Raw genomic sequence first — 26019 nt, forward strand, 5'->3', positions numbered from 1 at the left:
ATTTGATTCGGGTGCGAGTAGATCGTTTGTATCGTTAGCTTTTAGTCAGCACATCGGCATTAGTCGTGAGCCGTTAAGTCGGCCTTTGAGCGTTTCCATTGCGGCTGAGAGGGTGATTTGTGCTACGGAGGTTTTTCGGGGATGTGTGCTAGAGATCTTCGGGGTCGCATTTCCGATTGACCTAATTCCTATTGCGATGGGTGATGTCTGTGTCATTGTAGGCATGGACTGGTTGAGCCGATTCAGCGCTGTCATCGACTGCGAGCGTCAGTTGGTGACTATACGAGACCCTAGTGGGGGAGTTCTTACGGTGTACGGCGAGGGTACCCGTTCGAGATCAGCTTTTTGTTCGGCTGCTAGGGCGAGGCAATGCCTACAGCGGGGATGTAACGGTTTTGTGGCGTATGTAATGGATACGCGGGAGAGTTCCGAGAAACCGAAGACATTGAAGGAGGTTCCAGTGGTGCGCGAGTTTCCAGATGTTTTCCTCGAGGATTTGCCGGGAATACCTCCTGCGAGGCAAGTGGAGTTTGGTATCGACCTAGTTCCAGGGGCGGCGCCTATTGCGAAGGTGCCTTATCGTCTTGCACCTCCAGAGATGCAAGAATTGTCCTCGCAACTTCAAGAGTTGTTGGGGAAGGGATTTATTCGGCCAAGTAGCTCGCCGTGGGGAGCACCGATTCTGTTCGTCAAGAAGAAGGATGGTTCACACCGGATGTGTATCGATTACCGGGAACTGAACAAGGTGACAGTTAAGAACCGCTATCCGTTACCAAGAATCGATGATCTATTCGATCAGTTGCAAGGGGCATCTTGGTTTTCCAAGATTGATTTGAGATCAGGGTACCATCAGGTAAGGGTGCGGGATGAGGACGTCCAGAAGACAGCCTTTAGGACGCGGTATGGGCATTACGAGTTCGTGGTGATGCCTTTTGGGCTCACCAATGCCCCAGCAGTGTTCATGGATCTCATGAACTGGGTATGCAGGCCGATGCTGGATCGGTCTGTGATTGTATTCATCGACGACATTCTGGTGTATTCGCGGTCTAGGGAGCAGCATGAGGGACATTTGAGGGAGGTCCTTGAGGTACTGAGGTCGGAGAAGCTATATGCAAAATTCTCCAAATGTGACTTCTGGTTACGGGAGGTTCAATTTCTGGGGCACGTTGTAAATCAGGCAGGGATATTGGTCGATCCGGCCAAGGTGGAAGCGGTGATGAGATGGGAGGCACCAACGTCACCTTCGGAGATCAGGAGTTTCCTTGGGTTGGCAGGGTACTATCGAAGGTTCATTAGGGACTTCTCCAAGATCGCAGTGCCACTTACCAAATTGACCCGAAAGGGTGTTACATTCTCATGGGGACCCGAGCAGCAGACTTCCTTCGAGACACTTCGTCAGAGACTGTGCGAAGCACCAGTATTAGCCCTTCCTGAAGGGATGGAGGACTTCGTCGTATATTGCGACGCATCGATTTCAGGACTGGGTGCAGTGTTGATGCAGAGGGGCCATGTGATAGCCTATGCATCGAGGCAGCTGAAGCCTCACGAAGCGAGATATCCCACGCATGACTTAGAGTTGGGGGCAGTAGTGTTCGCCCTCAAAATTTGGCGTCACTACCTGTACGGGGTTCGTTGTACCATATACACGGACCATAAGAGTTTGAAGTATTTGATGGATCAACCCAACCTAAACATGCGCCAGAGGAGATGGTTAGACGTGGTTAAGGATTATGACTGTGAGATCCTATACCACCCAGGCAAGGCTAATGTGGTAGCCGATGCATTGAGTCGTAGGGCGGAGGGTACTCCATTGCGGGACGTATGTTTGAGATTGACGGTGGTGACTCCGGTATTAGATACTATTCGTGGGGCACAGGCCGAGGTTGTGAAGTCTGGGATGCAGAAACAGGAGCGGGTCGTCGGGTTAATTTCAGAGTTCGTTACGGATGGGCGGGGACTTCTGACATTTCAGGGTCGGATCTGGGTGCCATTCGTGGGCGGTACGCGTGTCATTTTGATGGGGGAGGCACATAGATCGAAATTCTCGATCCATCCCGGTGCTACGAAAATGTATCTGGATTTGAAAAAGGAGTACTGGTGGCCTTGCATGAAGAGAGACGTTGCTTGGTTCGTGGAGAGGTGTTTGACCTGCCGTAAAGTTAAGGCCGAGCACCAGAGACCGCACGGTAAGTTGCAACCCTTGGAGATCCCTGAGTGGAAGTGGGATCAGATCACGATGGATTTCATCACCAAATTGCCGAAAACTGCCAGGGGAGTCGATGCGATTTGGGTGATTGTGGATAGACTAACAAAGAGTGCACATTTCCTTGCCATTAGTGAAAGTTCATCAGCAGAGAAGTTGGCAGAGTTGTACGTGAGAGAGATAGTATCTCGGCATGGAGTGCCGACCTCGATTGTTTCGGACCGCGATGTACGTTTCACTTCCAGGTTCTGGAAGAAATTCCATGAGGAGTTGGGTACTAAACTGCATTTTAGTACCGCATACCATCCCCAGACCGACGGTCAAAGCGAGCGGACGATCCAGACATTGGAAGATATGCTTAGAGCGTGTGTGTTAGACTTCGGGGGTAGCTGGGATGCGCATCTGCCGCTGGCTGAGTTTTCCTACAACAACAGCCATCATTCGAGCATTGGTATGCCACCTTTTGAGTTGTTGTATGGTAGGAGATGTCGGACTCCCATTTGCTGGGGAGAAGTGGGACAGAGAGTGATGGGCAGTACAGAGATCGTACTTCAAACGACTGAACAGATCCAACGGGTGAGGCAGAGGTTATTGACCGCCCAGAGCCGACAGAAGAGTTATGCGGACAGACGCCGGTCCGAGCTCGAATTCCAGGTCGGCGACTTCGTTCTCCTAAAGGTTTCTCCTTGGAAAGGGGTGATTCGGTTCAGGAAGAGGGGCAAATTGGGGCCCCGGTTCATAGGTCCATTTCGGGTAATTGCAAGGGTAGGTCGGGTAGCTTATCGGTTGGAGTTGCCAGCGGAGCTGAATCAGATTCACAATACCTTCCACGTATCACAGCTGAGGAAGTGTATAGCCGATGAGGCAGCAGTGGTTCCGCTAGAAGATATCCAGGTAGATGCGAGTCTGAATTACGCCGAGAGACCAGTAGCTATCAGGGATCGGAAGATCAAGGTTCTACGGAACAAGGAAATACCTCTGGTGTTGGTTCAGTGGCAACATCGGAAGGGATCGGAGATGACTTGGGAGCCGGAAAGAGAAATGCGGGAGCAACATCCGGAGTTATTCGCAGAATGAGAGACTTCGAGGGCGAAGTCTAGTTCTAGTGGGGGAGAGTTGTAACAGCCCGGAATTTCAGGTATTTCTTTAAATTATTTTTGGGGCACATTTAGGAGGGGACTCGGCGAGTTGGTGCACGACTCGCCGAGTAGGGCCATGGTCTTGGTCGCAGACGCGCGATTGGACTCGACGAGTCCAATAAGGGACTCGGCGAGTCGACGCCGTTCAGCTGAACCCTAGCCGTTTCATTTCTGATCGTATATAACGATCTTATGGCCGTCATGTCGCGTCTTTTGGCCGGTTGAAGATCCCCTGGGAGTGTGTGAGCATCTGAAGCAAGAGAGAGGACTTGAGAAGGCTTGAAGAGATTGTTAGACAAGGAGGAGCAAGGTGGTGATCAAAGGAATCGAGTACTGGAGGTTTGGAGACACAGGGAACACGTTTCCAGGTAATCTTCGGGTTGAAATCTGTAACTTTTACGTTGTATGCGAGTTTAGGGTTTAGGAAACCCAATTAAGGGTTAGTTAGATTATATTGTTGTTACAAGTGTTAAAAACCCCTGTAATAGTATATGTGAAAGTCCAGGAAGCCCTATAACTATATACTTCGAAATCATGCGAAATACAGGAGGCAGCGGATTGACTGCATGGCGAGGACTCGCCGAGTTCAATGATCAGACTCGGCGAGTAGCTTGAAGATTCACTAGAACTCGCCGAGTTGTTCTTCAGACTCGGCGAGTAGCTTGAAGGTTCACTAGGACTCGTCGAGTTGTTCTTCAGACTCGGCGAGTAGCTTGAAGATCTACTGGAACTCGTCGAGTCGTTCTTCAGACTCGGCGAGTGGTGTCAGGATGTCTATACTCGTCGAGTTACCCTTTGCACTCGACAAGTCCGGTCAAGATTGACCGTTGACCTGTATATATCTTAGAGGGGTCAGTTGTCTTGTTTGATAAGATCATTAACTAGGGCTGTGGTGTTATAGGGAACCTGCGGACTAGCGGATTGTGTGCGAGTAGCTCGAAGAGGTTATAGCCTGCGTACTACGAGGTGAGTCTTCTCACTATACTTCACCCGGAATGGTTGACTGTTAGACCGGAAGGTCGTGTGTGTTATATTCATGCTATGTCTAGAGAGGTAGATGCTTTATATGTGATGTGTGCTTATATGTGATATATATTATGTGGACCGAAAGGTCCGGGCCGGAAGGCAATGTTATGTGGATCGAAAGATCCGGGCCGGAAGGCAATGTTATGTGGATCGAAAGATCCGGGCCGGAAGGCAATGTTATGTGGATCGAAAGATCCGGGCCGGAAGGCAATGTTATGTGGACCGAAAGGTCCGGGCCGGAAGGCAATGTTATGTGGATCGAAAGGTCCGGGCCGGAAGGCGTATGTGGGTAAGTCGTATACTGGGGAACTCACTAAGCATTTATGCTTACTAGTTGTGTTTATGTTTTTCAGGTACTAGTGATGACCGTGGAAAGGCGCCGGCGTGACACGTACACACTGCCACTGTTGAAGATCCTGGAGATTTATTATTTATATTTTGAAACAAACTTGGAATAAACCCTTTTGTCGAATATCGATGTTTTGTTTTTAACGAAAAATTTATTTGAAAATTTGAGTTGTTACACTATTATCGACGTTCTTTATATCCACGCGTTGGTATTTACGAGTACTACAACTTTCATTTAGATCCCGTCGGCTAAAAATCGACCGATCTAAAATTCAGATTTCGGGCTGTGCACTGCTATGCTAAATCTTAGAAAAATCATAACTTCCTCATACGAAGTTAGATTTGGGCGTTCTTTTTATCGATGTTCTTAGTTTAACATATTCTACGACTTTCGTTTAGATCGCTAAGGCTAAATCTCGCTCTATCGTAAATTCACTATTTACGCTTCCCGGTATCGTGCCGGTTCCGTCGCGAAACTTCAACGGGTCATAACTTCTTCGTTATAACTCGGTTTTCGGCGTTCTTTATATGTACGAAAACCTTGTAACATACTCTACAACTTGATTAATATTATTTATTCTAAATAATCTTTTGTCGAAAAGTCGTTTTTGACCCCTATTGCCTCTAATTTGACTAGCCCAGATTTGCGGGCGTTACATATACCAATTATAGTTATGGGCTTAGACACCTAATCCAACATACTTGTAGGTCGAAGGCACCAATGCCGACCCACTAGGTTATGTATCTTGGTTTATAGGATGTTGTTATGCTAGTTATATGATTGATTAGTAGATCTGTATGATTATTTGTATTTGTTGGATATGTGTTTCTTTTTGTCTGTTACATATGTCGACATATTGTGGTTGGGCTCAGTCGGTCATGCTTTGTGCTGAAGGCCAAGATACTTGGGGCAGTCTGGATAGGCTGTAGGCCCTGCGAGGCGGTCCAGTCATGTCGAAGTCCCAAAGAATCATCCAAATAGGCTGTAGGCCCTACGAGGCGGTCCAGTCAGGCTGAAGGCTCATATTTGCATGTTCTTGTTTGTTATGTTTTATGATGGTATGGATTACATTTTTAGTTTATTGTTCAAGTACTTCGGAGGATCATGGGAAAACGAAGACGTGATTTTGCACAACTTCCTGTTTTTTTTATGATATTGGATGTTGAGATACTCTGATTATGATTATACTTATGAAATAATGGTTTTGTAAACATTTTATGGTTAATGGGTTGTTTTGAAAGATTTAAATTTCTATGATTTTCGGAATGTTACATTTGAGCTTAATGAATGTTTAATTTTTAATTCATATTAGTCTGATCACCTAACTAGGGTTTTATCATTCCAGTTAATTAGTTAATAGAATCCATAATTGTTCTTGTCAACTAATAATAAGTAACAAGTATCAGATTGGTTCAGTATTTGAAATTTAACTCTGATATAAACTGTAAAAATCATATCTTTACGTTTTCGATCTTGTGAGAAGTATTGGGTATTGTTGGGAATTTTACACAGATTATAAAACTGTTTTTTTGATTTAATTAAGAGCTTGTTTAATTGAAAAATAAAAAGTTAGGGTTAATTCAAAGAGCTTGTTTTGGTTAACTAATTAGGTAAAATAGATTATACTAGAGTTTGTTAGTTTTTCTCGGTACCAGCTTAGATAGAACACATTCTGAATAACCTGATCTGAACTGATTGCATAATTAGGAAAGTCGCAACATAGCTGAAACCGTTTTTATTATTGATTTTCTTTTAGTTTATTTTCACTGCAATTTTTAGTTTTTAGTTTAATTCAAAAAACCATTTTTTATATTTTCTGTTTCTTGACTAGGATATGCCTGATGCAAAAAGGCATTGACAGTTAGGTTGTATCCCTGAGGATCTGACCTTGCTTTACTGTGCTATATTATTAGTATAACCAACAATGAAATTTTATTTGCTTAATATGTTTATGACGGCGCGTTAACAGGGGTACCAATTTTTAGGGACATTTCTAGGACCCAATACCGAACCACTATAGGGTTGGTGCCGGTTCGACTTGAAAAAGTAAGTTTAGTTTGAACTTAGGGATGACATTGGTTCCAAATCGGCACCGAATAGAAAGGTCTGGTTTTGTAGGAGTATTTGTAAAACTGAACCAGTGTATATAATATGATACCGATTCGATTCAAGAAATTAGGTCAAGATGCTCAAACCTACCAAAAAGAATATTCAATCAAGATGTCAAATACTAATATACTATTTTGTGGGGTTTTACATTTGGCAATAACCAAAACGAATGATTTTTCAAAAGAAACCCAGATTTTTGTTGTTTGGCATCGATACACATTGATATAGATTTTTTTTTATAGAAAATAAAAAAATTATAATTTTGATATATTAATTTTTTCGATAAAAATAAGTTCAAAAAACATAAAAGCATAATGGACATAATAATTTTAAAAAATATATATATATAATTGATTTTTAGAATAAAGATGGGACATTATGTGCAATTTAGATGGTTAAACAGATAAAATAAAAACATCTAATGTTTTCTTAAAAAAAAATCTTACTAACCTTTTAAAATCTAAAAGGAGTGACGTATTATTATTTTTCTTATGTTTTTTTGTTCTAATTAAAAAAAAAAAACAACAATATCTATATAAAATCTTTTTACTCGGGAAAGGAAAAGGAAAGGGGGGTGTAGATGTAATTTGACGATGATAACGAAGGAAAGAGGTGGAAGCGAGTGAGTTTGGAGTCAGAGAGGCGACTGAGACTGACCGACAGCGTGTTGCATTTCGGGAATCACACCAGCAAATTAACATCTGCTGAAACCCAAGCACAAGGACGGAGGTTGGGCGGCGGCGGTGGCGGCGAGGAGGAGGAGGAGGAGGAGGGGGAGGTCCGGGCGAAGAATGAGATACTGCACGATACGATCAGCCATATATTCATCCACGTCTACTGCTGTTGCTACATTCGCACAATATGGGTAATTGCGGTACTCGCGAAGAAGCTGCTGTCGTTTCAGATGCTCATCATCAAGGTTTCTTTTACTTTTTGACGACTTGTGTTACTTTTCAGTATTACTTCCAGATCTAGGTCGCCTTTTCATTGTTGGCGTAAAATTGAAATTATTGTGCATTTTGTTGCTTCGTTTTCAAGTCAATGTGCATTTTTCTATAATTACAACTAACATATGTTGGAATTAAAAATGGAACAGTTAAGCAGCTACAGGTGATATCTGGTAAACATCAGGGTTTGGATAAGAAGCATAGTCGGTCAATTTCGGATCTGAGCGATCCTTCCACACCTCGTAACAATCTGAACGTTATTGAGGATTTAAGAAATAACTCGCTCTTATATACTCATGTCATTGCCTTCACGCTGTTTGAGCTTGAAACCATCACCAAGAGCTTTAGGTCCGATTACATTCTTGGCGAAGGAGGTTTTGGGACTGTTTACAAGGGCTATATTGACGAGAATGTTAGGGTTGGTCTCAAATCTCTTCCTGTTGCTGTTAAGGTTCTCAACAAGGAAGGTCTTCAAGGCCACAGAGAATGGCTTGTAAGCTCCTCTAGTTCTCTGTCCTTGCAACAATAAGCTCTTTGTTTTGCTTTATCTTCCTTATGCCATTCTAATCAATATGTGTAATGGTGTTTTCGTGTTGCAGACTGAAGTTAATTTCCTTGGTCAGCTCAGACATCCCAATTTGGTGAAATTGATTGGGTATTGCTGTGAAGATGACCACAGATTGCTTGTTTATGAGTTCATGTTTCGAGGAAGCCTTGAGAATCACCTCTTTCGAAGTATGTAACTCCCTTCATTATATATATCTTTTTTTTATGTCAAAACCCCCTTTTTCTTAACTTCATTACTGCATAACAAATACATGGCATCTGCATCCCTGCTAGCTGTAATACCAACAATGATCATAACATGTCTTTCTTGGTTACTGTATTAGAACTCTTAAGAGTGATAGGGAGGGGGATGTATGGGTTGCATCCCTTCATTATGTTTTAGCACCTAGGGCAAAATTGTTGATTACATCTGATTTGTTCCGTCTTTCTTGCCCTTTTAACAGTTTAATTGTGCTTTATCATTTTGTCATGTCTGTACTCCGATCACAAACATGTAAAGCTAATACTGATCTATCTAGTTGCATTATTGTAAATATCTTTAAGGAAATAGGGTTCTTGATAGCTCTTAGTGAGTGGGCTAAAGAACAAACGACTATACATAAACTAAATTATAAATGACTATTTTACCCTTCCCGATTGAAATCCTCAGAAACAAGTGCGCCATTATCATGGCCAACAAGAATGATGATTGCTCTTGGGGCAGCAAAAGGTTTAGCCTTCCTTCACAATGCTGAACGACCTGTAATCTATCGAGACTTCAAGACTTCCAACATTTTATTAGATTCAGTAACTCCTCTTCTCTTCTCTTCTCTTCTCTTTCTTAAATATTTTTATCAATATGTGTAAATGTAAATTAATAAACAAATAAACAGGATTACACAGCTAAACTATCCGATTTTGGGCTTGCAAAAGCGGGTCCACAAGGAGACGAAACCCATGTATCAACCAGAGTCATGGGTACCTATGGCTACGCTGCTCCTGAATATGTCATGACTGGTATTTTAACTTATAATTTCATTATTATTATTATATATTTTTGAAATCTTAAAAATTTGTGATGATTATATGATAGGACATCTGACAGCTAGGAGTGATGTGTACAGCTTTGGAGTTGTGCTTCTAGAACTTTTAACAGGAAAAAAGTCGGTTGACAAAACAAGACCAAGTAAAGAACAAAGCTTGGTTGACTGGGCAAGACCAAAGCTAAACGACAAAAGAAAACTCCTTCAAATCATTGACCCAAGGCTGGAAAGTCAATATTCAGTCAGAGGAGCACAAAAAGCATGCAGTTTAGCCTACTACTGTTTAAGCCAAAACCCAAAAGCAAGACCATTAATGAGCGATGTGGTGGAAACCTTAGAGCCTTTACAAACCAGTAGTAGTAGCAGCTGTTCAAATGAAGTAGTCTCTTCTTCCATATCTCCTATAATTGGGCGTCATCATCTTGTTACTGGAAACTACCAGATGCATCATAAGTTTGTTCAAACTGTTGGAGCGGGTGCTGGGTGTCGATCCGCTAACCCGAATTGTTCCCCGGGTCAACCCCCTGCTTGTCGGGTCAGATGAATATGAAAGACGTATTATTTATATTATTATAAATATGTGTTGTGTTGTGTTGTGTTGTTACTGGAAGAGTAGTTTGTAAATTTTATTTGCTGTGGTGTTTGTTTGTTTTCAAGTCGTTGGTACTTGAGACGATGATGGTTGTACATGGTGTCATGGTGATGGTATGATGTAGGTTTTGTTTTTGAGATTTTTGTTATGTTTGTGTGTGTGTGTGTGTGAAAATGATTGTGTGAAAAATGGTGAAATCGTGTACTTGCGGTTTTATTTATTTTTTAAAAATTTTCTTGTTAAGACATGTTGTTATGTGCTTGGTTCACAGAAAAGAGTCTTTGGAAAGTATTGATGTTTGACATGTCGATGAGGATGAATACAAAATGAATAGAGATGAAAGTTGGAGTAATTGTTTCTAGTGACAACGTGATCGACAATGGAGGACTTAGTGGGGGGTTATTTATCCGGTGAAATGGTTTTTAACTTCTAACGAAGAGGGTAGTTTATTTGGTCAATTTTATACTAAACAGTTTTTGTTTGGGTATTATGTTTTGTACAATTAAAGCATTTGTTAAGTGATATTTCATTTATTCATCTAATTATATTTAACTTTTTTTGTTTGGGATACTTACAAAGTGACTAATATTATTATTATGGAAGAGATAGGGAAATGAGGATCAAATCCGAAACGGGCATTTTCGATTTGGCCGGATAATATTCAATTTTCTCATTTGCATGAAACAATTTTAAAAAATTTCATTACCTTGGAACCTAAAATGTTTAGTTTCACAAAATGACATTTCCCTGTGCATTTGTATGGTAAGATACTTTGTTTTAGTTGTTTCTTTAACTTTTGGTTAAAATTTCGGACATGGCCTTGAAATTTCTGAAAAAGTTTTTTTTTTTAATATTCTTTTTGAAATTCCCAAAATGCGTAGTCTGAAATCTAAAACATGAATATGAAAAATGAAAAATACAGTTTTTTTCCCAAAATGCGTAGTCTAAAATCTAAAACATGAATGTGAAAAATACAGTTTTTTTTTTGTTATAAAGAATAATTTTAATGTAACATAAAGTTAGTTTAAAATGAAATTTCGGATACGATGGTCATTATTGCAAATGACTCCAAAGTTGGTTATAAAAAAATAAATTCACAAGTTTAATGGTCATTTTTGTATGAACATTAATACTTTTGCCCTTTTTATATTTTGATAATTATATACATAATAATTTCAATATTTTCTAAACTTTTGAAATTTCGACATGGTTATCTTTTTAATACCCGTATCACAACATTTTTTTTCATTAAATTTTATTATCAACTAACATTTCTATTTATGATTATGTCAGGCGTTTAAATGAGAAAATTTTATAATTAAAACATTTCACAATGATGAAAGACATTCAAAAATAAAAAGGTAAATGAGAGCTTTATAAAATATTTCAAAAAGATGAAAAGTTTAAAAATAAAAAATTAAATGAGAAAATTTTATAAAATATTTCTCAAAAATGAAGATAAATTAGTTACTTAAAAAACTTTTGAAAATGATGACCGATTGTTGATGGTTTATAATAATAGGTTTAATTATTTAAAGTTGGTGAGAATTTGATGGGGGTAAAACAATTAAACTTTAGAAGAGGCCAATAACCATGGGCGATCTAATAAAATATTTCAAATAAACGAATTCAAATGTTTAATAAGTATTAAAAAAAACATATAAAAAGGTTTTTAAGTACCAGTAGAGTTATGTAAGTTAATTTTTGTTGCAAAAAAGTTTTCGGAAAATGTGAAAGTAAAATAAAAAAGGTTATGCATTATGAATTATGATGCTCTAATTAACATGCATGATGCGATACAAAACAAACATTGCATCATCTAGGCCAGGCAAACTACATCTTGGGTTACAGTGAGACTGCTATTGCCATCAAGATTCCCTCATCACCCTCTTTCCTCGACCTTTCTAAACCACATATAATTATTTATTTATTTTTTTTAAAAACTCATTCATACTCTATTTCTCTCTTTCTCACTCTCTCTAAGTTTCAAGTGTGAATTAACGGAAATCGGAGCCATGGCCAGATACAGCATCCTCTTCTTGCTGCTTCTTCCGATCATCTGCAAAACCCATGGCCATTCATCGGAGATTGAACATCATGTAGTAGTGCCAGTGCCAGTGCCAGTGCCGGTGGATGACTACAGTTACAGGGTGTTGGAGGGTGGCCGGAGGATGCTTGGGCCGTTTCAGGTATGTTTGATGTGCAGGTGTTGTGTGATGGCCTCCGATCCAACCACCTGCACAAACATGCCGTGCTGTTTTGGCATAGACTGTCAGCTTCCTAACAAGCCCTTCGGTGTGTGTGCTTTCGTCCCCAAAACCTGCAACTGCACCACTTGCGCTTCTCCCTGACATTCAGATTCAAAACTTGTACATGTGACACAGAACATTTGCTCATGTTTTCTAGATTAATTCTCATATATTTATTCAAAGTATAAGTATAGATAATAATGAGACTGTACTTGTTTTTGCAGAGAATGAGCATTTTTTATTGGGAAACTCCCTATCTAGCTTATATTTTATTGTTATTTTTGCAACTGTGTTACTACTTCTTAAATACTTCAATGGTATTGATTTGTGTTCTTGAATGAAGTATTAAGTTCATCATTATTTGATATATGTTTGATGTTTGGTAAGTATGTTATCGTTAAATCATGCCACAATCACTTAGAACTCAGTCAATTCAAACAATTTTGATAAAACTAGCTGAAAATAATTAGAATATTTATAAAAATAATTGGAAACTTTTCAAATATAACCGTAAAACATAATAAATAAAAAAAATGGTTGTCTAAACTATAATTTTCAATAGTCATATTGCAACGTAAAAATTATTGATAAAAGTATCAACATCGAGCATTCCATGTTAAAGTAGCAATATATGTCATTATTGCAAACATCATGGGGTTCATCATGTGGTATGCAATCTAGATATAGTTCAATGAAATAAAAAACTGTTGCTTGCTGAGAGTTACGATGAGTGTAGTTATGCAGGACACACATATCTATAATAACGTCAATTTGAGTTTGCACACTAAATTTAGGCATTCGATGGAGTATTTTCCATCGACTCTCAGGATTCCAAATGACCATTCAATAATAAGAACAATTGAAAGCTTCTGGCATATTATTTGGAGGGTCGTTTTTAAATTAATATTGATGGTATCTTGTCTTGAAATATGGAACAATATATCCATTTCTATGTGGATAACCTTTATCTACCAAATAATATTTACTTGTTAAATTGGTGAACAAAAAAATAATAATAAAGTTATTTATATCATATTAGGCAAATAATAAAGATAATAATGATAATTTACCTTCAGGTGGTTTTAGGAAATTCATTGATGGTGTGTTAATCGCATGAAGGAAAACACGTGTGTTATGTGTAGACCCCTCCCATCTAATAGATGCAAAGGTAAAACACACGTCAAAATCACAAGTTGCAATTACATTAAATGTTGGTATCTCTTTTCTATCGATATACCGTAACTGTTGAGTTTCAGAGATGCATACGGCTATGTGTGTACCATTGATACATCCATTGCAATCCTAAAATTCAATTTAAAAAATATAATAATAACAAGTAATAAGAATGACTTATGCTATTAAACAAATTAAAAGAAACATAGAAATATAATACCTTAAAATATGACATATATCTTTTATCATTTTTGATTTGCAATGCTATAAATTAAAAGGTTGGATTTTTAGTCATATAATATCACGTGCTATATCGTTGAAAATTTTGTCTCGATAAGTTATTGCCTCTAAAACATCGTTGAAATTGCTCCCCAACATCTCTATTAGACAAACCTATTGCAAGTGTGTATATGAATTAATATCCCTAACTTTTCAACAGTTAACATCTTATCACTTGACTTTAATCCATTTAATTCAGGTTCTTGAGTGAGCTTCATGAACACACTTGGATGCATTCTAAATGCATTAACACTTTCAATTGGATTTTCATTTAAAATTTCCTTCATCCGAACCACTCCTATTTGAGTTGATGTCTTACAAGGTACCTTGTATATATACTTATAAAAGTATTCAAAAGCAATGCCAATTGTAGAGCATGAATTCAATATTAACTGTAAAAAATAAAGTTTTATTTTCCTCTTCTTTCTTTCAATATACATTTAAGTGTTTGTACCTATTAAAGTTGGTTGTTATAAGCATAAAATATGTAGGAATATTATTAAATTTATAATTCATTAAAACACAAGGCATAATAAATCATAGATGTAGCATTAAAAATTGAAATAAATCAACTAAACAAGTATCCAGATGAAAATAAACAAACAAAACTAATTTAATCTGATCGTAATGAAATGTTAAACAAGTAAATTTATTTGCCAACGTCTTTCTTATACTTCAGCCATGCCAATCTGCCATCATCATCTGGAAGACTTATAAATAATTCCCTCTTCACTGCATCTTCAAATAAACACATTGCAAAGCACCACAACTCGCTCCCTTGTGTCATTATTTCATCATCCACCATTCGGTTAATCAGATTTACAGCTGCATTTATACCAAAATCATGGCTTTGGCTGATAGAAGAGAAATCTGACTCTAATATTTCTAAAACACGTTTTTGAGTAGCAATTTATTGAGTTAGAAACTCCAGAAGCTTTATAATAGCTCCAGACGACTCTCTTTTCTTACGTTTCATTTGTACAGGTTTAAGTTGAGAGCTTTCTTTGGAACTCTTTTCTGCTTGATTAAGACCCACTGGTATTGTTCGGTGAGATCAGGTACATTGATGTTGGCTGATAATAATTAAACAAAGGAATAATAATAAGAGACAAACTAATACAAATTGAATAATAGTTATTCATAAGAATCATATATTACAACTCCTAAAGTGCGCTTATATATCAAACCTACAGTGGGACAAAAGAAACTCCAATGTCAAAATGGTCATTATGTGGCCTGTGTTTATCAATTTATATTGAGATGGGGAGAGCCCGGTTACAGTTGTGTAGAAACCCAGGGGCAAAATGGTCCAGACCGGAATGCTTAATGGGTAATTAAATAAAGCAATAATGCTTAATGGGTCATCGTATGGATGATCACAATAGAGGACGAGAACCAAAATCACACATACAGAGTCAAGAGCAAAATCAAACATACGATTCATGGATATATGAAAAATTGTCGAAGAGAAAACATACGTAAGTTACCGGTGGGAATAGAAGCAGGAGGGGAAGATTGATCAGGAATGGCGGCAAGAGGCTTCTCTTTTCGTTAGTCGTTAGGTTACTTGAGACTTGAGAGCTGTAGAAAGTCTGAAAATTGAATATAAAAGCCCAATATAAACGCTTTTATCACTTATTGAATTTGAATTTGAAAGTTTTGTTTTAATATTCTATACGGGATATATGCCCTTCTTAAACATCAAAATATCATATTTACCAAATTTAATTTCTAAATATCATATTTATCCTTCATAAATTTTCTAAATATCATATTTACCATTCATAAAATTTCAAAATATCATATATGTCCTTTTTAAACATCAAAATATCATATATGCTCTTCTTAAATATCAAAATATCGTATATGCACTTTTTAAACATCAAAATATCAATGGTAGTATCTAAAATATCCTTCATCTACAACATAATCAAAAAAAAAAAAAAAAAACTAAACAATCAAAATATACATTCCATAGAGAGGGTTGAAGATGAATATTTTTGTTTGTCAAGAGGACGACATTCCAACAATTTAGAAGTTCACATTCCATTATCATAGACGTAAGGATAATATCGTTAAATTTTTTAATTATTATAGTAATTTTAAATTATAAAAATGATTATAAAATATTAAAAACATTATAAAAAAGGATTTGGATAAATATGATATTTTGAAGATTTATGAAGAGTAAATATAATATTAAAAAATTAAGTTGGACAAATATGATATTTTGAACTTTAAAAGAGACATATATAAAATATAATTGGATTGCTTCAATTATCTATTCGATTTTCAAGCCTATCCAATAACCAATCTAATCAAGTTGATTTTGAAATTTTGAAAACGATCCAATCCAATTGTAATTAGATATCCAATCCAATTGATCATTTTGAATTGAATCGATTAATGTAAGTTTCACTATGATATGTGTAAATATTAACTGTTGGATATACTTTTTTATTTAAACTTATTTTAAAATTGTGCTCAATTTAATTCACTAATTATAGATATAACTTATACAACGCCCATATAAAAACGAATTGAAAAAACTTTACTATAACAAGTTTTTCTTTTACATTGATTTAATGAAAAAACTTCAACAAACCCCTACTAGGCGATGCTTCAAATCATATACCTTACAAATTTTCTTGTTTTTAAAAAATACATAAGTCATTATTATCCAGTTTATTTATTGATTTTGTATTTTTTTTTCTTTTTTTTTTCCGCTTCAAATGCCATGTAATAATCCCAACAATATTAAATTTACCATAAGATGATTTCAATTTATCATGAGGATAGTGTTTTAAAAAAAAATAAAAACAAATAGTTGCTTTCGTACGCTTACACTTTTTCTCTACATACAATGGTTTATGTTTTAGAAAATTAAATTATAGAAAAAATATTACTAGAAATATAATGCTTGTATGATTGATCGTTAACAAACAATAAATTTTGAAGGAACATTATTTTGTATTTTGGACGTTTAGTTTGTAGTTTGTACTAATAATATTTAATAAAACGGAAAAAGTGAAATTTTGAAAATAAATGGTGATTGAGTTAACCAACTTCGAAAGAAACATAAATGAATGGAAACACCGAATCGTAACGGTAAAGTTGGTGGTTCCTTTTCTTCCTTCGTCACCCACCGCCACCAAGCAAGGATCTTCTTCTAAACTCAGGATATTCTCTTTTCTCTATCCTCAAATTTCATTACTTTATAGTCCCCAACAAATAATTATACCTTTCCGGATGAAGAAGAAGATCGATGAATTTTGCATACTACAAAGTGAATCAATGCAGCAGCACTAGTTAGTTATATACAGAGCAGAGCCTGATCTGAGTGATCAATCGATTATCAATTAGAATGCCTTCCAAAGGTGGTATGCTTCCCATAACCAGAGCTTTTCTTTCTTCTTACTATGATAAACACCAATTTCCTCCCATTTCCGACGACGTTTCCCGCCTTTCCCAACAGCTTCACACCTGTTCCGATCATCTGCGGAAGATTTCCCTTCCGCTTCCAGAAGGTTCGATTATTTATTTCCCTCGCTTTTTTTCGTTTTCTGTCATGTAATTTCACAATTCCTTACTCGTAATACTGTAAAATGGCTTTTGATAGAAGATCAACAAGGGTATGTCTCTTGTTAGAAGATCAATTAGGATTTTTTTTTTCTTGAGATGCTATAAGTACTATTTAGGCTTTGTGCCCCTTTTGCTTGTGCATAAAACCCTAATGTCCATTGACTTCAGGAGAAAGATTGTTGCTAAAAGAAGTGGAGATGCAGCCACCACATAAAATTGATGAGAATATGTGGAAAAATCGAGAGCAGATTGAAGAAATCATTTTCTTGCTAGAACGCTCTCATTGGCCAAAATCTGTGAGAATCAAAGTTTTTTAAATTCTTGTTAACTACATCTTAAATTTAGTTCCATTTAGCAAAAGAGTTTTCCTGTTTGTTTAAAAATCAGCTTCAAGATCAGTCCACACCCGAAGATGTTGAGCTTGGTCATCTTCTTAAAAAGCTTAAAGATAAATGTGAAGGTATATTGAAGGTTTTGGAATCCTTTCAATCCAAGAGTTCTGAAAATGTGTTCAACACAGGTTAGTATTCTCAGAGCCTTTTTTGTTTTCCAATTATGGGGTGATATTCAAATCTTGATGTGTCTCTCTTTTTTTTTTTTATAAAAATAAATGGCAACAGTTATGACATATATGCCCCAAGACTTTCGAGGTGCACTAATTAGACAACAAAGAGAGCGCTCTGAGAGGAATAAAAAAGCTCAAGTAGATGCAATTGTAACATCTGGTGGATCCATACGCGATAAATATGCTCTCCTATGGCATCAACAAATGGAAAGGTAATTATTATTATTATTATTATTATTATTATTATTATTATTATTATTATTATTATTATATAATAAAAATATTTGTGTCCAGGAGAAGACAATTAGCTCAACTGGGTTCAGCTGCAGGTGTGTATAAGACGGTTGTGAAATACTTAGTAGGTGTGCCACAGGTTCTACTGGATTTTGTAAAGCAGATAAATGATGATCAAGGGTATATATGTATTTCTTAATCTTTTCTATAAAAATATTTTTTTTAAAAAAAAAATTATAAAAATCTGGTCTTGAGTTGCTAAATTGTTACATATTTAGGCCAATGGAGGAACAGAGGTATCGGTATGGGCCCCCTATGTATGCCCTTACAAATTTGGTGCTTAATATTCGCCTTTTCATTTCTTTGTCATGGTTACGCTTTCAAGATATTAAATTGTGAGCTTCATCATTCTTTTTATTTATTAGTTTTTAAGTTATACAACAAGTGATTTGATTTTCATTTACAAATTATAATAATAACCAGGGAGAAGCATCAAATATCTATGTTAGAAGAAGCGATTAATGTCTATACGTCTGAGTTGGAAAGATTCTTGAGTTTCATTGGGTAATGAATAATAATTCTCTATTCTTACTTATTTGTTTGTGTTGATTGAAGGACACATGGCATATTGGTATTGGTTTGTACATGATGAAAAGTGTCTTGTATATGTTTTTATAGGGAAGTTTTTGCAAATTCTCCTTTCTTTGTTACGGCTGAGGAAGCTGGTGCAATAGAAGCAACGTAAGTGTTAAAACTTAAATCGTCCTTTATATACCTTGTATTTTGAATTATTGAAATGATTTATTATCTTTATATTATGATTTTTTTTTTGTAGTAAAAATGATGACTATAGAGAAACAAGTGTCCTCGCAGGGACAACTTTTGAGGTATTTCTTTACCCAATATCAAATGTTTCCTTTTTTTTTCTATTTGACATTATATTATCATTGTATTTAAAACTTTATCGCTTAAATTACATTCTTTTTCCGTTTAGGTTTCATTGGATGTGGAATCAGTAAATTCATACATTGCTTGGGATTTCTCCATAGCACAAGGGAGAATTAGCATGGTACATATCTACTATATATTTTCAACTTTTTTTTAGTTGAAAATAACTAAATAATTTTTATAAGTCCTTTTTCCATTGTAAGTAAGCAATGAAATTACTCAGATGTTGATATGTGAAATGTTGCACAGAATATTGGATTCAGCATAGAATACACAAATTCTTCGGGACAAAAAACAGTAAGTTAAGCCATGCACATATTAACACTTATAAATTTGTTTTTTTATTATATGTTCTCACGTGTATTTTTTTTATTAATTGGTTTTTTAATGTGTTTCATTTTATATAGCTAATCTTGCCTTATAGGCGGTATGAGTCTGACCAAGTAAGTAACTTTTTTTTTTTTTTGAAAAGATAAATAGCATTTTAATAAATAGCATTGGAAATGAAATGGAAGGGTTTGATGAATTATGTTGCAGGGTAACTTTTGTACAATCATGGGTGGCAAGTATACACTGATTTGGGATAATTCTTTTTCAACGTTCTTCAAAAAGGTTGGTGTTTCATAATTTACGATTGATTGAAATTTTACTTAAATAAATAGTAAGAATAAAATAGGTGACTTTAATTCTTTAAACAAACAGGCCCTTCGATACAAGGTGGACTGTATAGCACCAGTTGTGGAATCAACAGATGAAATGTGCAATTAATGCAAGGTGTATATATGTAATTATGTATCTTGCAATTTAACAAGTTGTATCTGTAAAAACCATAAAGGGATTGTGCACATGTTTTAAACAACATATTTGGTACTAATTCACCTTAATACTTCTTAAAGTACTTTTAACTAATTTTATTTTCATAAATATATCCAAATAGACGTGAATATGGTTAGATAAGGTCTTATATAACATTTTAGACAGGTTAAAAAGAATTAGTTTGTTTAAAAAAATTATATTAAAAAGTTTAACCGTGGGAAATTTTTTTGATAACTGGACACAAATGTACTTTAAAGGTTTTAGATAATACATAAATAGGCCTTAATAATTTTTAAATAAATATAAGTAGGCCTATAATAAATCTAAGTACACCTAAAATGACTTAAATAGTATATTTAAATACACTTAGTAGGACCTAAGTAGATCTTCGTAGGTCCTAACTTGTCTTAATTGAGTCCTAAATTGTGCCAATTTGGGCTGTATATCTTAGTAGGCCATGTGTTGTAGATTAAGACTTTAATTGATTCTGTCCCCTAAATATTCTTAAATAATTTTATATAAAACTTAATTTCCCAAATTGACCTTATTATGTTCTGAAATAACATAAAATACTTAAAACAAATCTTAACAGAGCTAAAAACACTTTTGGTTTCAATAGAGTACCTAAATAGATATAGGTAGACGTCAAAAAAATATCTTCGATTGACCTAAAGTTATTTCAGTTGGTCCTAAATAGATATAAAGTAAAGGCAAGATATAAGTAAGTGGTCCTAAATAGATATAAGTGGCATCAAAAGGTAATACATATTAGAGAGACCAAAAAATTGCCTTGATTGATGGAAAATGTAAGACTTTTTGACTTGTATGCGTTTTAAATAAGCATATATAAAAACTTTACAGGTCTTGAACTGAATAGACATCAAAAAGTCCAAAACAAATTCTAATCTTCCCTAATTTAAACCAAAACCATTATGGAATATACATTTTGCAATGATTAAACAACATACATAAAACTTTGTTATCTTATGCCCCCTAAAATGTGAACCCAAACACCAACTGGTCAAACAAAGTTGTATTTACGTGCAGCTGACTGAAGGGTATTGCAAAGCAACATGGCAACAGTCATGGGGCCCACTCCACCTGGCACAGGAGTAATTGACGAAGCTACCCTTGATGCTTCCTCAAAGCACACATCTCCCATCAACCGATAACCTCCTTCCTCACAACCCCCCTCCTCCTACACATCCAATTTAACCATTATAAGGTTGTCCGGAGTGGAAAGGTCTCCACGCGTGAACACCGCCCCCAGCCTTGGTGGGTTGGGCGTGACATGGCTACGAAGACAGAAGAAGATGCAGCATTTGATTGGTGGGTCAATTTTTTGACTGTTGATAGCATTTAATAAAAAAATTTATTTTTAATTTAATTTCTCTCTATATATACATTCATTTTACATATATTTTTCAAAACAACACAAACAAACTCTTTCAAATCAAACACACATATTCAACAAAAAAATGGATAATTTTTGCCCTTGATAGTTCACATAGCGAGAAGAAACATAGAAAATGGATCAACCAGAATCGAGAGGCGGCAAATGAACTTTTGGTACGTAATTATTTTGCCCCTGATAGTTTATATAATCTATCGAAATTTGAAGAACGTTTTCGTATTAGTAGAAATTTATTCTTACGTATAGCTAAAGATTTGGAACGTAATTATGACTTTTTCCAATTAAAATGGGATGCTAGGGGTAAACGTGGTTTTACTACGATACAAAAATATACGGTCGTTCTTAGACGGTTGGGATATAACATAGCCGCAGACGCATCAAATGAGTATTTGAAAATGTCTAAGAGGACGTGTCGAAAATGTACATATCTATTCTGTGAGTATGTTATAGAGTTTTACCATAGCATATACTTGCGACATCCGACTAAAAGTGATGTCGAACAGTTGTATGTCGTGCATCAAGCTAAACATGGATTTCCAGTACACATTGGGAGTGGGCAAATTGTCCCAAGGCGTGGCGTGGTCAATTCACGCGAGGTGATCATGGGGTCCCGACTATTATATTAGAGGCGGTTATTTCACATGACTTATAGTTTTGGCATGCATTCTTTGGTATGGCGGGGTCCAACAATAATCTGCATGTGCTTCAAGCGTCTCCGTTATTTAACAATATTTTGCAAGGTAAAACATCAGACATGTCATACATTGTGAATAGAAATGAATATAAGTATGGGTATTACCTAGATGATGAGATATATCCGGAGTATGCTACAATTGTCAAGTCATATTCATTTTCGGCCAATGAAAAACGAAAATTGTTCAAGTTAGCATAAGAATCTGTACGGAAAGATGTGGAACAAGTGTTTGGAGTCCTAAAACAAAAGTGACACATAATCAAACATCCGACACCAACATGGAATAGGACAAAACTAACAACGCTGTTGACTGCTTGTGTTATTTTACATAACATGACAATAAAATAAGAGGGTAAAGCTATTTGTACATATACCGGGAACGACATAATCCACCTACAGTAATACAAGTTGGCAGTTTAGCATACTTCTCTAAGGTTTTAGAAAATACAAAACCATGAAACACATCACAATCTACGTCACAATTTAGCTGAGCACATATGGGAAAATAACACAAACAGTCAACATCGTCGCTAGTTTTGCCTTATCCTATGTTCATGCCAGATGTTTGATTATGTGTCACTTTTGTTTTATGACTCCAAACGCTCGTTCCACATCATTCCTTGCGGATTCCTATGCTAACTTGAACAATTTTCGTTTTTCATCGGCTAAAAATGAATATGACTTGATATTTGTAGCATACTCTGGATATATCCTATCACCTAGGTAATACACATACTTATATTTTCAAATACTCATTTGATACGTCTACGGCTATGCCATATCCCAATTGTCTACGAGCGGCCATACATTTTTGTATTGTAATAAAACCATGTTTACCTCTAGCATCCCATCTTAATTGTAAAATTTCATAATTACGTTCCAAATCTCTATCTATACGTAAGAATAAATTTCTACTAACACGAAAACGTTTTTTAAATTTCGATAGATCATAAACTATCAGGGGCAAAATAATCAAGTACCAAAAGTTCATTTGTCGCCTCTCGATCCCGGTTGATCCATTTTCTACGATTCTTCTCGTCGTGTGAACTTTTGCCTCTCTCACAAACCATGTCTTGTGTGGCAGACAATAGTGTGTGCAATACCAACTCGTCATCAGATGAAGAAGAAACTGAACCTTAAAAATTATCCATTTTTTTTGTTGAATGTGTGTTTGTTTTGAAAGAGTTTGTGTGTTTTGTTTTGAAAAATATATGTAAAATGAATGTATATATAAAGAGAAATTAAATTAAAAATAAAAAACATAAATTTTTTATTAAATGCTATCAACAGTCGAAAAATTGACCCACCAATCAAATACTACGTCTTCTTCCGTCTTTGTAGCCATGTCACGCGCAACCCACCAAGGTTGGGAGTTGTGTTCATGCATGGAGATGGCCTCCATGTAAGCAGCTCCACTCCGAACAACCTTAAGGCTTTGTTTTGCACACTATTCTTTTCAAACTAAGTTTTTAAATTTTTTTTACAAATATACCCTTTATTATAATAATAATAATAATAATAATAATAAATAAATAAATAAATAAAACTCATTCTTCTACATGCCATTTTATGTCAATTTACGTTTCCCAACTAGTTTTTAACTAGCGTCATTTTTTATGAGTTAGCAGCTAGTTTTTCAATTGTTTTCAGCTAGTCTGTCAAATATAGCCTAAATGTTTTCAATCGGTATTTATATAATTAAGGAATTATAATTTATAAGTACCTCAACAGGATGAGTTCCAACATCAACAACAACAGCACCAGGTTTGATCCAGTCTCCACGCACCAAATTAGGTATTCCAACCGCACTCACCACAATGTCAGCTTCTCGTGTTATTTCTTCAGGGTTTGATGTTGATTCATTAACAACACTAACAGTTGCATTATGCCTCTGACCCCACAAATAATTAAAATTTCCAAATTAATAATATCTGTATATACCATGAGAGAGAGAAAGAGAGAGAATCACCTGTAACAGCAAGGACACGGGTAAACCTACAATGTTGCTTCTACCAATGACAACAGCATTCTTTCCCATTATCTCCACACCTGATCTGATCAATAGCTCAACACAGCCCTTCGGAGTGCATGGGATAAATAACGGTTCCCTTCCCCTCATCGCCAGGTGTCCCATGTTCATTGGATGAAAACCATCCACATCCTTTTCCAGTCTCAACACACCCAAAATCTTCTCTTCGTTTAGATGCTGTTTCAAGTTTCAAGTTTCAAGTCTCAACAAAATCAAATCAAAGTAAATTTGCTATTTCTTTCCGAATTACCTGAGGAAGAGGAAGCTGCACGAGGATACCATGAAAAGATGGATCTGTGTTAAACCTCATTATAGCATCAATAACTTCATCTTCATTACACTTATCTGAAAATTGAGTCAAGTCAAACTTGAATCCAGCCTCCTCACATGCTTTCATCTTGTTACGAACATATGTTAGGGAATCCCTCCTCTCCCCTACCAAAATCACACCCAATCCAGGAACCTCACCAATTGTCTTCTTCATTCTTCTCACCTCAACACCCACTGCTGATATAATTTCCTCTGCAATTTGTTTTCCATCGATCACTCTAGCAATCTCCTTCTCATCACTGCCTGTTTTCAAATATCAGTCACACGAAGCTTGTAAGATGTAATAAACACAAAAAATATGAATGAAATTTGAATTTGACAAGTGGATAAGTTAATCAAATAATCTGTTTACCGAGTTTGTGGGTCGATGGAGGATTATAATTGGTAGAACTAGAAGTCCATACATCGGGGAAATCTAGGGAAACAAGAGGAGGAGACTTGAGGATTTGGTTATCATAACCAGTTGCAGAGGTATTTAGAGTCCTTGAGGTGGATAACAATAGGGGATTCTTTCTCCACCAGGAAACTACAATACTTTGCACTTTATTTTTCAATGCCATTGTTTTGTTTCTTTTTTGATACTACTGTAGATGACTAGCCATCATCATCATCATCATCTTCTTCTTCTATGAAGTCTTGAGTTATCTCCACGAGGCTAATCAAGAGCAGCATAACAATGAATCAATGTTGCAGCTTATGCATTCAAGAGAAAAGCTTGCGAGGAAACAAAACCACATGGAAACCGATATAAACACCCAACGTTGCCTATTTCATATCAATTGCGCAGAAAGCAGTTTATAAGGATCTACACGAATTACAAAATCTCATTTTCGGGTAATAATAGAATTTGGCAATTTGCATAAGCATAAGCATGTTTCCAAGGGATGACTCCATGGTGGCATTTCCACACAAGATATTCTCGAATTCATACAGCGTAAGATGGGCATAAAGTGAGACTCAGAGTCCATTATAGAGTAAATAAACTCCTTCGAAGAAGGTCACTCTGGTTCGATATCAATCTTGGAGTTGACAAAAGGTTCAAGGTTTTGATAAAAATCATCGGTAACTAGAAATTCAAACTCGAGCCTGAAATTAAAACAATAAACGGAACTTACCGAATTTGAAGGAGCCAAAATATCTCTTACAGAAAAATCGCTGGATTTTGTTATAATCGGCGGCGGCGGCCGGGCCGAAGGTGGGGGGGAAAGGGAAGTGTTTTGCGGTTCAAACGGGAATGGTTGAATTACAAAAAGGTTTATTGGGGTGTTTGCCAAATACTTGCCTTTAAGTTTTTGCAAGAAAATAAGTCAACTTGTCAAACTACTTATTGGAGCATATTGCAACTCAAAAATTAATTTACTTTTATTTATTTAAAATATTTTATAAAACATTCAGTTACTTTTTAATCACATATCATATTTTAAATAATTAAAAATAATAAAATACATTATTTTAAAATAAATATATTTACATCGGAAAAATTAATACGAAAAAGTTAATGTCATGGTTATAAAAAGCTTGAAAATATTATATAACGAGTGGTTCTGAATTAAAAAAAAAAAAAAAAAAAAAAAAAGTATATACGTTATATATTACAAGAAAACAAAGCAAATATGTTATATGCTTCAAGAGTAGTAATCAATAAAAAGGTAAATAGGTTATATGTTCTAATAAGAAAATAAGCTATATGTTTTAATGGTGTTAAGCTGTCAATAAAAAAATATAAATGAAATTAGTAAATAAAGTATAAGA

General features: G+C 35.8%; 3 protein-coding genes and 1 long non-coding RNA gene across 5 annotated transcripts; 2 read left to right on the forward strand and 2 right to left on the reverse strand.

Annotated features, from left to right (window-relative positions):
• The first annotated feature begins 7390 nt into the window (after window positions 1-7390).
• On the forward strand, window positions 7391-10197 carry LOC111891698 (probable serine/threonine-protein kinase PBL8). Its single transcript, XM_023887765.3, has 6 exons — window positions 7391-7745; window positions 7923-8266; window positions 8373-8508; window positions 8990-9126; window positions 9213-9336; window positions 9413-10197. Exons 1-6 carry the CDS (start codon window positions 7688-7690, stop codon window positions 9904-9906), a joined length of 1293 nt encoding a protein of 430 aa, XP_023743533.1. The 5' UTR covers window positions 7391-7687; the 3' UTR covers window positions 9907-10197.
• Window positions 10198-14185: 3988 nt separating this feature from the next.
• LOC111891745 (uncharacterized) lies at window positions 14186-15493 on the reverse strand. The gene is made up of 2 exons (XR_002850295.3): window positions 15134-15493; window positions 14186-14728 (listed from the first exon to the last, which is right to left on the reverse strand). It is a non-coding gene; the product is annotated as an uncharacterized LOC111891745 (long non-coding RNA).
• Window positions 15494-16739: 1246 nt separating this feature from the next.
• LOC111891741 (uncharacterized) lies at window positions 16740-19879 on the forward strand. The gene is made up of 14 exons (XM_023887810.3): window positions 16740-17182; window positions 17406-17533; window positions 17625-17757; window positions 17858-18014; window positions 18097-18216; window positions 18315-18431; window positions 18520-18600; window positions 18715-18777; window positions 18872-18923; window positions 19031-19105; window positions 19234-19281; window positions 19392-19427; window positions 19522-19596; window positions 19687-19879. The coding sequence occupies exons 1-14, from the start codon at window positions 17020-17022 to the stop codon at window positions 19750-19752; spliced, it is 1314 nt and encodes a 437-aa protein (XP_023743578.2). The 5' UTR covers window positions 16740-17019; the 3' UTR covers window positions 19753-19879.
• A 689-nt stretch (window positions 19880-20568) lies between these two features.
• LOC111891742 (bifunctional protein FolD 1, mitochondrial) lies at window positions 20569-25541 on the reverse strand. Of its 2 annotated transcripts, none has more exons than XM_042895436.2 (6): window positions 25383-25541; window positions 24620-25032; window positions 24188-24510; window positions 23878-24114; window positions 23632-23799; window positions 20569-20998 (listed from the first exon to the last, which is right to left on the reverse strand). In XM_042895436.2, the coding sequence occupies exons 2-6, from the start codon at window positions 24825-24827 to the stop codon at window positions 20822-20824; spliced, it is 1113 nt and encodes a 370-aa protein (XP_042751370.1). In that variant the 5' UTR covers window positions 24828-25032; window positions 25383-25541; the 3' UTR covers window positions 20569-20821. The 2 variants fall into 2 exon arrangements, with proteins under 2 accessions (XP_042751370.1, XP_023743579.1); XM_023887811.2 differs by having other exon boundaries at window positions 24620-24922; window positions 25383-25540.
• Between the last annotated feature and the right edge of the window lie 478 nt (window positions 25542-26019).

Source organism: Lactuca sativa, chromosome 5, assembly GCF_002870075.4.
Source record: "Lactuca sativa cultivar Salinas chromosome 5, Lsat_Salinas_v11, whole genome shotgun sequence".
In the NCBI taxonomy this organism is placed as follows: domain Eukaryota; kingdom Viridiplantae; phylum Streptophyta; class Magnoliopsida; order Asterales; family Asteraceae; genus Lactuca; species Lactuca sativa.